This window comes from Erpetoichthys calabaricus, chromosome 7 (genome assembly GCF_900747795.2).
Source record: "Erpetoichthys calabaricus chromosome 7, fErpCal1.3, whole genome shotgun sequence".
Classification (NCBI taxonomy): Eukaryota; Metazoa; Chordata; class Cladistia; order Polypteriformes; family Polypteridae; genus Erpetoichthys; species Erpetoichthys calabaricus.
The window spans coordinates 23978654-23991395 of record NC_041400.2 but is presented as its reverse complement, the minus strand read 5'-3'; the positions used below and the strand labels follow the sequence as shown (position 1 = coordinate 23991395).

The following is a 12742-nucleotide window of genomic DNA, read 5'->3' as shown; positions in this document are numbered from 1 at the left end:
TTTAAAAAGTCACATTGAGATGGTGTTTAGCACAATAGCTGATCAGAAGAAATGCTGAGACAGAACAAAAGCAGAGGTCACTCAGATTTTGCAGGCATTTCCTTTTTTGCCCCCCCCCCCCCACTCCCCCACTCCCCCAAATTAAAGAGGAAGCTGGGATATCCTGGTCTTCCACGGAATGCAGTGGAGGGCCGGTATCCTGGATGGGATATCACATCCTATGATCACGTGCAATGACACAAGAGTGACACGGAAAGTTATTTACATTTTATTGGTGGTCCAAAATGAAATCTGCACAACTTAAATTAATATTTAACACGTACTAATAAAGAAAATATACAAAACACAATACCCGCTCCTCCCCACCATGACTGAAGGTCTAAACAGCGCCATTCATTTTCCCTGTTCCAAGATACTGGGATGTACATCCTAAACCCCACTGTTGCACTGGTGAACTCCCAGCAGCAGTACTTCTTGAGAAGGGAAACCAAAGGGGACGCATCGCTGTGTGCTGTTCAAGGCCTATTTACAAGTACACAAGCTTAATATTGCAATCGGTTAGATTATCGTCCCTTATACAAAGGGACAGGACCCAGTTATGAAAAAAGATCATTTTAGTTTTATTTTTGGCATAACACAGAAAGAGAAAAAATCATTAATAAAGTAAGTCATAATTTAAGGACGCAGCAGTACTTGCCAAACGTCCACACCTGTGTATTAGAACAGTGATCTGTAGGCACATGTATGTATTAAGAACTTTAAGAACAAAGTTACAACTAAATAAAAAAAAAAAGTTATTTACCAAGAGACAAGCATCAAGATTCCAGCTCCTGTTGTTTATGCCCCTGCAAGTTGGGCCCACAAAGTATCTACTCTGAGAAATGCAGCAGTTCAGCAGTGCGGCAAAGAGACGCTGGGTTAGCAACAGCAAAGTATTGGCAGCACAGCCAATCTTCAAGTTCGACGCTCTGCTCGGGCTCCAGAGACTTTTCAGCAAACTTCATCATGAGGAGTGCCCGCTTGACGTCCAGCCAGTTGTGAAGTCCTTCAGCTAGGACGTGATCGTTGTGCCGCTGCTCCCACTGCTGCTCCAGAAGATCTTTACGGGGCCCCCACAGCAAACTCTGGAGGATCCTCTTGGCCTCCTGGATGTGGATGCGTTTGATAGGGTCAGGTTCTAAGAGTAGATGAGCCAGCTGCTGAAGTCCTGCTGAATATATGGAGGCATCAGGAATTTCTGGAAGGTCCTTGCAGGAATATTCCTGCTCTTTTAGTTTAGGGCTGACCTCAAAAGGATTTGGCTGGTGTAAAAGCTCATAGATCAAAATACCTGCCTGAAACTCATCAAATTTCTTGTACTGGGAAGCAGAGACTATTTCAGGGGCCAATCGGGCTTGATCCTTTTTATACTTGGGGTCCAAAGTAGTACTGGCGGTCCTCTGCTTGGCTTTGGCAAAGTTGCTGATTACCAGCCTGGGCAGCTGTCTCTGAGCTTTGCTCTCAGAAGAAGAACGTTTACTATGATGAACAAGCAACAGGTTCTCGAGGCAGAGATCCCGGTGGATAACACCATGCTCTTTCAAGTACTCAAGGCCATTGCAAAGCTGCAGCAAAAGGAAGCACACCCACCGTTCATACCACTCGGGCTGATCCCTGTGGTAGGTTGCCCACTCCTTAACAAAGTCTGCGGTGGTCTGATATGGCACCTCCCGAGTTATAACTACTACACGCTCACTATCCGTCTGATTTGAAGTGCCCAAGTCCCTGCTTCTAGGGGCCTCCTGCTCATGTTGAGAGTTGCAGATCAATCCAGCAGCCTCACCAGGAGGCAGCATACTCAATGGGACACAGGCAATGAAGTGCCCACAGTCCTGCTGCACGTTAAAGTGAGGAGGTAGATTCTGTTGCACCTCCAGACCGTAGAAATGACTTTGCTTGGACTCTGGATTGCGATTCTTGCAAATCTGAAAAAGTGAATTACATAAAAGAGTTAAAGACATCTTGGACCTGAAGGAAGCACATAAAACTGAACTTTTAAATTTCTCAAAAGCAAATGTTCGACTGCTTAGGCAAATTAGTGGTGTGCCTCAAGGAAGAGACACCGACTAGAATCACTGGATGAATGAACCACACAATAAACCTCTGAATTCTGTCACATCATTGGCATTCTCAAGTTGTTCTGCTTTGGATTTGGACATGCCATGCGAGTTCGACTTGTGTAACTGGATGTCCTCGGGCAACAAGATCAACAACTGTACTCATCAAGTTTGACATAACCTCCGACTAGAAGTCGTGTAATATGACATTAAGAAGCTGTCAGACAGCTGACGTTTTATCTGAATATATTTATATTGAAATTATGGCTCACATACTGAATAACAAATATACACAGTTACACGTATTGAATTGCATACAATTACAGTTTATTAGTTTGACAGCAGATGCGCACTCATGATTTTTATTTTTCCTAAATGGTGATTCATTTACGGCCAAGTTTCTCCTTCGATCAGTCCTTCCAGCTTTAATATGGTACAAACTCCTATGTGTGTCAAAATATGAGATTTTGCTATACACTGAAGTTTTGTTACCAATCAAAAAAACTGAAAATAAGAAAATACATCTAAACCAGCACAGGTACAGGTCCAAAGAACAAGTATAACATATGTACTCTGTCATAAAGCTGGTAGTATTAGAGAAAAAAAATCTACTTTACATTCCATTTTGCGTGCAAATAATCATGCATAAAATAAATGATTTTTTCTTTATTATTGTTGTCATTCTACCAAACAGGGTCTACAAGAACACAGCTATCAAAAGAGCAGAACGGCAGAAGATTTTGTCTGAGCCCCGAGCTGAATGTGACTAAAAATCCATGGAATGACTTGAACAGTGCAGGGCAGCAACAGTCCGAGGACACAAGTCAATATAAAGTGTGCTGCAATGGCACACGCCAGCCGAAGCGGAATCAAGAAAAGGATTAACGAGAAAGGTGTGTCACACCTCGCCATGTCACTCTTTTTAGCTGGAATTGAAAATTCTTAACGTTTTTGACTCGTTTGTCATTTAACATTACAAGTTATAATATGCAAATAGGGCAATAAAATAATGTGTCTTGAATTCAGGCAGTTAGGCCAAAAATGTTTAAATAATAACATTTTGAAAGGGTGTGTATTGTAGCATTGCATTTATTACATGCCAACATGGATACTAGCTTGTGGCACTCATATTGCTATAGAAATGCACACAGTTAATTCTGATTTCATAAATTAAAATTAGTTTGAAACATAAATAGACTGTGAACCAACTGGGGCTTTTTCTGGAACCTGCTTCAGGTCTTTTAATAAGTGTTGTTGCTGAAATGTGTAGTCTAAAATAATTAGCAGCCAGACATGTTTCTAGTCCAGTCGGTGCTAATTCTGTTCCCAAACTAGTCAGTGTTAAATCCCATTTTGCCATGACTCTGCAGAATTGCTTTCTTTAATGGTGCATCCAAAAAAACAAATGTTCCAGACTGGAGATACTGTATCTTACAAAAACACGCTTAGCTAATCGACACACCAAAGCTCATAAAAATCAAAGCCCTGGGAAGGAAACAGAGATTTGCAGGAATGACGCAGAAAAAAGGAACTTTTCAAAGCAAGTTTGTGTCGAATTTTTTTTTTTGACTGTAAGTCTTATGATAACTAGAAAATGTGAATATATATCTTATTTGATGTTTTAATTTACTGGCAAATTTAATTAATGTATTGATTAACTGATTAACTCCCCAGTGTTTTGGCACTATAACCCTAAACTCCTTAGCAAATTTTCAGCCATTTAAAAAAAACATTTTGATTTATAAATGTAAAATTTGATTATATACAGTATTGATAATATGATGATAAGCCACAATGTTATAACAACAGGTTGATGCTATAGAACAAGCTGTATCACTTACAGTCTGACAGTTTTAATCATTTTTCTACCATTCATTACATAGACCAAATGCTAAAAGTGCACCTTTGGAAGAAAGAAAGAAAGGACGAAAGAAAGAAAGAAAGAAAGAAAGAAAGAAAGAAAGAAAGAAAGAAAGAAAGAAAGAAGCAGTACAACTAGCATAAATAGTGTGACTAGACGGCGGTATATTATGAGGCTAGTCTACTAACATAGTAAAGGCCGGTATGACGGCCGGCTGGGTTATGACAGCAGAAAGGTATAGAGGCCTTTTGGGAATTTGCCTGTATAGTGATGGACTGCAAGATTTCCAGCATAGTGTAGTATAACAGTAGCATAGCACAGCTTCTATGCGTATGCTGTTACTCAGTCCAGCAGGGACTTGGCACCGTAGATACAGTAGGTGTGACCCTATACTGGGCTTTGGGTACATACCGCTATGTGTGGTTGTCCCGAACACTGGCTTTCTGGTTTCAAAGGGTTAATGTGATTGACTGGGGAAAGGGCAAAACAAAGCGAATCAAGACCACAATAGGGCTTTTTGTATAAAATGTAATGAGAGCTCTTAATAGCACATCTATAGTCTCTAAAGTCCCTAAATGCAATAAAAAGGACACAGAACCTATTAACACTCGCACACACACACATACAAAATAAAGCTTAAAAGTGAAGTATCCCTCTATATAAATCATTGACATTTTTCTTCTAAACTTCGATAACAGCATCTGTATGACAGAAAAATTTCAAAACTACAAGAAATCAAATGTTATGCTCTATAAACGATAAGACATTTTTCTTACAACATTCTTGAAGGGAACCAACTCTTGGCCAAGGAAGGAAGGAAAATATATTAAGATATTTAGGCTACACCTTTAATTTTGTTGAGGGTTATTTTAGCAGCGTTGGGAACATGGCAGGAACTAACCCTGAGAGGAGGCATTGGTCATTCAATCATAGCACTTACTCTGGCCAATGTAGAATTGATAGTAAACCTAACTTGTGTGTGTTTTATGAAGTGGGAAGACAAAAAAAAACATAATAAACCAGAGATAAACCTACATAGAAATGAGGAAAGTGTACAAACTCCAGGCAAACAGCAACTGGGCCAGGACACAAATCAGAAAAATCCAATCTTCTATAGCTGTAAGGCACTCGAGTTAACATCAACACTACCAGGTCTCTTTAATGATGATCACGGACTCAATAATGTAGCACACGTTTACTCCGCTATATACACTTCTACATGTGTTTGAAGCCTGCATTTTAAATTTTACACAAGATTACAGGCTGAATTTTTAACTTTGCTTGTATTTCATTTCTTCACTTTTCAGGGATCATCAACATTGAGTTATACCTCAGTTAATCTCTTAACACAAATGTTTCATCATTCATGTAATTGTGTAAGAGCTCTGGCAGATATGGTCACGTCTGATTATGTACATGTGCTAGACAAGGCAGTAACAAATGAAACATCCTCATAAGCAATTGACATGGTGTCACATTGTACATTGATAATGCAGTACAGTAATCCCTCACTATATCGTGCTTCGCCTTTCGCGGCTTCACTCCATCGCGGATTTTATATGTAAGCATATTTAAATATATATCGCGGATTTTTCACTGCTTCGCGGGTTTCTGCGGACAATGGGTCTTTTAATTTCTGGTACATGCTTCCTCAGTTGGTTTGCCCAGTTGATTTCATACAAGGGACGCTATTGGCAGATGGCTGAGAAGCTACCCAACTTACTTTTCTCTTTCTCTTGCGCTGACTTTCTCTGATCCTGACGTAGGGGGATTGAGCAGGGGGGCTGTTCGCACACCTAGACGATACGGACGCTTGTCTAAAAATGCTGAAAGATTATCTTCACGTTGCTATCTTTTGTAGCTGCTTCCTGAAACGACATGCTGCACGGTGCTTCTCATACTTAAAAGCTCGAAGGGCACGTATTGATTTTTGATTGAAAAACAAACTCTGTCTCTCTCTCTCTCTCTTTGTCTGCTCCTGACAGAGGGGGTGTGAGCTGCCACCTTCAACAGCTTTGTGCCGCGGTGCTTCGCATACTTAAAAGCCAAACAGCCCTATTGATTTGTTTGCTTCTCTATCTCAGTGACAGTCACTGCTCCTGACACGCACTCCTTTGAAGAGGAAGATATGTTTGCATTCTTTTAATTGTGAGACGGAACTGTCATCTCTGTCTTGTCATGGAGCACAGTTTAAACTTTTGAAAAAGAGACAAATGTTTGTTTGCAGTGTTTGAATAACGTTCCTGTCTCTCTACAACCTCCTGTGTTTCTGCGCAAATCTGTGACCCAAGCATGACAATATAAAAATAACCATATAAACATATGGTTTCTACTTTGCGGATTTTCTTATTTCGCGGGTGGCTCTGGAACGCAACCTCCGCGATGGAGGAGGGATTACTGTATATTAGTGAAATGTCAATGAAGATGGCTACAAACCTCCAATAAGTGTTTTTGTAGCTCTAACGGCAGCATGCTGTGGGCCGTCATAACAGCAGAGAATGTGTTAACTGGGAAAAGTGTTTGGCAAATTGTGCCTCATGTGTCACTTGCCTGAATGTTATTTGAAAAACTCTTTCATGGTTATGGTAACAACTTTATCACTGTAAAACAAACAAACAAACAAACAAAAACAATATAATGTATGTGTTGATGAGTATCTTGGATAAATCGTTAATTAAGATGTTGTACTAATCTCAGCCTTTTCTCTTTATTGAAACAATCATCTTTTGAAATTATACATTTCTGACAATAATCTGTGTGCTGCTCAAAGATAAGCTGTATGCCAGACAGAATTAAATTGATCACAGCTTTAGGTCGTCAGTGATGGACATGTGTTTTAACATTCAAGTTACTTTTGTGTTTCATCACATTTCTTTACAAAGCCTCACAATGAACAGACTGCTTGGCCACTGATACCTTCAGTTGTATATAATTTGACATGTACTGATTAAGAGAGTGATCAGGCAGGCATATGGCAACACAGATAAAAGTGTCAGTTAAATGAAATAAAACTGTACAACTGGCACAACGCAACAGCAGTTTTGAGAGAAAATGAAATTAAGAGATGGCACGGAGAAGTCAGAATTCACACAGCGCTCATAATCAGGAAGACAATAATTAAATAACAGAGCTCAGGATGTGAAGCCAAAATAGTGGTCAGAGAACTGAGCAGTAAAAAAAGGGCACACATAACAAGAGCCAAGAAATACAAGATGTATATCACATACAGAGGACAGGGGAAAAAACAAAACAAAACCAGTACTGTAAATTCAAAAACAAAATGAAATGACAGAAGGGCTTTTCCTTTACAAGTCCAAATCTTGGATGATTTCGTACACATGGCATTTGCCTTTTAAAATGTCATGTGAGTGACACCTCGGGATACCGCCTTTCCAATCACATTGAACAAAAAATAGAAACAAGGCAAAAGATGGATATAACCACTACATTCCTTGGCCTTGGAAACACCAAAAAACAGCACTAAAATAATTTTTAGACTCCTCGAACTAGTCTGAAAAAAATTCAACTTAAAAGCCATATCATTACAATGACATTCTCCAACCAGCTTAATCTAATTCAAGATCACACAACTTTATCCTGGCAGCTCTGGATGCAATAATGAAAATGCCAGTCGACCTAACCAGCATGTCTTTGAGATGATGGAGGAGAACCCACAGAGAAACAGGGACAAAGAATATGAACCCCCCCCCCCAAGAAAAAGACAGGGCACCGGATTTCAACATAGGGTTATAGACCTGCAAGGAAGCAGTGTTATCTACTGTTAACAACAAAATTAATACTGTACATATAAAACTTATTTTATATATTTTCAACTTTTCACTTCATGTCAGTGTTGCTAAATGCAAATGTGTGTTCTTGTCATTGCAGAAATTACATTTGGATCTTACCAAGCACACATTTAACAGGGCAACTGTTCCATCAAGATAAAAATGTATACTAGTTAAACAATTACTACTATGTCTACTAACATGTCATAAGCAAATATCAATTTATGTGACTTTTAGTTATGGAGCATATCAGACTTGCCGACTGCAGTTGTTGAACTCATTGCAAGACCATGTCAATTTAAATGAATGAAAATCGATGGCCATGTCTAATTTACTGACTGTGTTATGACCTTCCAGCACAGTTGTGATCACCCTGTTGCTGTGCAAAGGGTTAACAACTATGGCGAGATCAGCCATGGTATAAAAAACATGAGACACAAGTTTCTCTTCTGTCTGAGAGGTCCACAACACCTCTCAAAAAACACATTAGGAAACAATGTGTGTGTGAATTAGGAACACGTGTTTCTAATTCGTCATTGCTGCATTATATGGCTTGTACTTCCAGATGAGCATTCATTGGTTGTCCACTCTCATGCACACAAGGCCCACCCCTATAACTAAATACAAAATAGATTTTGTCAGAGTGAGTTGTTCACTACATAGTTGGAGTAAGTCACTGGGCATGTCACATTATGTGATTGACTTCATGAGAGTATGCCATCAACTAGTCCGACTCACTAAGATTATGTGAACGAAGGCTATGAATGAAAATCACCTGGAACAGTCACATAAAGTGAGAAGGCCTTTATCTGCTTCAGTGCCACGCAATATACACAACAGGACATACAGAAATCTCTATGACAGTTGAGATTTTGATGCCACATAGAATAGTTCTGTCCCTCCTCATGACTACTTCATGTTCAGAAAGGCACTACAGTAGTTGGATTTGACATTCAAGAATTATGTCAGGACCTTTTCCTTTACTGACTGGATATACCTTGCCTAAAGTGGGCACACACACCAGACACCCTATAAAGAACCTGCAACAATGTAGTTTGAGACTGCAAAGATTAAAGACCACAGATCTGCTACAGAAATCTTGCCTCAGAAGTGGCGGCTTAAGCCGGAGTTACATTAATTTCTAGTCATAGGGGATGTCAAAATTGACAACTGCAGTTGTTGATCTTGTTGCCTGAGGACATAAGATTCTATGACTAGGACTCACTGGGAATAATAGATTTGATGACTCTGTGATCACTTCCTAGCACAAGTTTTCACATTTACAAAATATTTTGAGCTCACCCCTTTTTCTAACAGCCAATGATATGCTGTCTGATAGAGCCGGTGTCGTATGAATGCTTTACAGGTACAACACATTTATCTGAAATTTCTGCCCCTTTAATCTCTTTTATATTTTGCCATAGCTTGTAAAACTTGTGGCATCAACCACATGAGTCTTTCTTCTGTTTGTGAGTTCCAAAACATCCAAGTTTGAGATTCCTCGAACCTTCACTATATGCATTGTACTTCTGGCTGAATGCTTATCGTTTCTCTTATGAACAGACACAAACTCGCCCCTGCAGTTTACAGCAAAATCAAATCACAGACTGGCTGAACTGAGTGGCTGGAGATATCAGCCACCATGTACACCAGTTATGTGCACGCGCTGCGTCTGCTCCCAACTTTCTAAGATTACGCAGATGAAGTCTACAACGGAAAAACCCTAAAAACCGTGTAGTGTGACAGGGCTGTAAGAAGTTGGCATTAGCACCCTCTGTGGAAATAAAAGCAGGAGAAGCCAGAATAAGACTGGATAAGCAGCTCGAGCCATGTGGGCAGAGTACTACAGGGTGTCCTTATGAAATTTTTCATATAAAAGTCTATTCAAAGCCTCAGAAAATAACATACTCATGGTGTTTGTGAGTTTGCTGACTATGCCTGGTGTTTACAATGTACTGTATGTATGTGTTTGTGAATCTTCAGTTACAAAAATCAGGTGTATGTGTCATTTCTTCTAAGGGTTAATATACAGTACAGCAAGCAACATCTTACAAAAGTTGTGAATCTGGGACGAACAAACTACCCAGTTCTTCTTTATGATAAACATATTATATGTTTGGTCCTTGAAAACATTTAAGATTTTACTGTAGAACACCCAAATGAATTGAAGTGTGAATACCAAGCAGCCTTAAAAATGAATTATTCATCTTTTAAAATGAATATAAATAGCCAGAAGGGGTGTTAAAAAGAAACTGCAGTTCCATCCAACATTTCTGACAGGTATGTACTTTATCTCCCTACTTGGATTATGGGTTATAAAGTAAGTGAATAAAATGTGTAGTGCATTCTTCACTTCTTAGAAAACAAGAGTTAAAAATGACTGTCAAAAGGTAAATGTGCTCTGAATGACAAGCGTTAAAATAGATGACATTTTGCTATGCCTAGCGTGCATCACATTAAGCATTCATTAACCAGGAATTAGAGGCCAGAATGGAAACAGATTCTAATTAAAACCTGTATCAAAGGAGTTGTAAGTTTTAACAACATATTTTATTCCTCAGACAAAATATACAGCAACATAAACACAGACAAAAACTAGAAGCGCTGAGTCAGGGTGTAACCTGAACATGGAATCCCAGGTGAGGGATTGAAGTCACAAGAAGATAAGCGTGTGTTCTTCGACCTGCCCTTGCAGCCTCAGAGTGAACTTATCTGTAGATCTCGACATTTCACAAGGCAGATGAGTCCAGACAGGCAGCAGGAGACTCCACACTCCTGACAGAGAACCCTAACACTTATACAGAATTACACCTGAGCTTTCAGCTGCAGAGCTGAATGCCTGATTTGGCACAAATTGGGAGAGGTGCTGCACATATAGGAAAAATATACCACAGATAAACACATGTGCCCTCATGTCACTTTGAACAGTTAGTTACTCACTCTCTAAGAAAGGTATGGATACTCCAAAGCTTTAGTAAATGCCAGCAACAAAACCTACCTTGACAGCATAGTCATTCTTGGGATCCTTGGCACAGCTGGCAGAGTAATAAACAGAGTCACCTGCAATGCAGCAGGGTTTGTTACACGTCAACTTAAACAGCGACCAACTGCTTTCATCAAAGCGAAGGGGATTCTTCTGGCCACGGGTAAAGCGTTCTTCACATTTGAGAGCCAGACGTCGCAGAGATTCTGCATACAAGCTGCCCAGCTTCGCGTAAACTCCTTCCCTGCTATCTATATTACTTAGGAGGGTGTGGAGTTGTAAGTGGGAACCACTGCTTGGGGTGCTCAGTTGAGGTGAAGAGGAGAATGAGCCACCGCTTTTGGCCCCCAGACCCAGCCTAGCCTTTCTTCTTCCAGTCACTTCATCCATGGTCTGAGAGCGCAGTGGATGAGTAGCAGTGGGGTGGCACCTTTCAAGGGACTCGTTTGAGGAGAATATGTTCCGCTGATCCACTGGACTGGAAGGGGTGCTTAGCTGCAGTTTTTCCGTAGTACACATGTTGCTTTCTGAGCTGCTCAAGTTCAAATGGGGACTACTTCTATTATGGATAACCCTTCGGTCTCTGGCACCGTCTGGAGCTGATATTGTTCTGTTTATCATCTTCTTCTCAGGGAGAGGTGGTGGCAGTAAGGATTGAGTATAATCTGCAACTGAGGCATCATACTGAGATGCCAGTGGGGAGGCACCCTTTATGAAGAGAGGTGGACTTGGTGAACGTGTGTGTTCCTGGTGTCCTATAAATGAAAAACAAAGAAAAAACCTTTGAACATGCATTTTCTTTGAAATGAGAACAAAACCAGTTTGGCCCTCAGCTCCCTTCTCTTTGAAAATATCCTGAATGTGTGCAAGTGATAAGAACAGCTAATGTGAGGCTCACTGCTTCCAGAAAAATCCTTCAAACCCGGCTCCTGACAGGCCTTCTGACCATTTGAATTGTTTTGGTGGTGCAGTCTTTTACAAAACAAAGCAAAGAAGCACAAAAATTATATGTAATACATTTACAAACTTCATGTAGTAATAGTTAGGATAGTCCTCAAATGGCTATTTAAAATTATCAGCATGTTGAGACCAATATGATGCTAACAGTGAACTTTAAGAACATTATCTTCATTCGGCAATACTGAAGCTTAGTTGAATGGGCACAAGCTGTGCACAAGTCCTGGATTACTGGGGGAAATCATTTTGTGCAGCAGACTGACTGAACCTGTTTAATCCAAAGGTGCTTTAAACCACAAACCAGTTAGGTCTTGTGTGTGTGTGTGTGTGTATGTGTATATGTACACACACACATATACATACATACACACACACAGCATTTCTGAATTTTTAAGCAAGTCTCCCCATATTGGGGCCTGCTATTTACAGTTCAAGACTGGATGGAATTACAGAGAAGTTGCTCTGGACAGCTAATGGTGATTCTGGCCTACTTTGGTAGCTCATTTGAAGGCTTCACGCAATTTTTTTTAGCTCACCTGGGACTCCACAATCACAACAAGACCATTCCCCCATCTTAATTTGTGAAGCTGATTTCTAGAGGATCAATGGCTTTTACTTGGAACAATTCATTTCGGCTGTCATCAAAAAGACTTACAAATGCCTTTATATCTTAACATGTATGTGGATAGTCCAGATGTCCCCATCAACACTCGCTACTTTCTACAGGAGCACAGTGGAGTTCATTCTCATTGACTACATTATATCTTGGTATAGTACCGATTTAGCTCAGGGCCACAAAGTGCTGTAGAGGGTGGTGAAGGTGGAACAGAATATTACTAGCACACAGGTCCCCGTTGTTCAGGACATGCAGCGTTTTATAAAGGCAACTGGTATTATTAAAGACTTCAGTTGTCCTCCACTGGTATTTTTCTTCCTCTTTAATTCTAGCAGTACAGGACCATTTGTGCTTGCACTGCTACATTTAGGGACAGGTCATAAGTCTACTCAGCAATCATTCATACTCACAACTGCTATGAATTCTTGTATATTTTGCCTG

The 12742-nt window shown here is 40.1% G+C and overlaps 1 protein-coding gene across 4 annotated transcripts in view; it reads right to left on the bottom strand.

The window, feature by feature from the left end:
• Positions 1-255: 255 nt before the first annotated feature.
• LOC114654424 (inactive tyrosine-protein kinase PRAG1-like) overlaps positions 256-12742 on the bottom strand; it is an 84077-nt gene continuing 71590 nt past the window's right edge. For all 4 annotated transcript variants that reach the window (XM_028804980.2, XM_028804979.2, XM_051930170.1 and 1 more), the window contains 2 exons: positions 10744-11483; positions 256-1964 (listed from right to left, as the gene is read on the bottom strand). In XM_028804980.2, the coding sequence (XP_028660813.2) occupies positions 870-1964; positions 10744-11483 (1835 nt within the window). In that variant the 3' untranslated portion in view covers positions 256-869. The remainder of the gene's footprint in view (positions 1965-10743; positions 11484-12742) is intronic.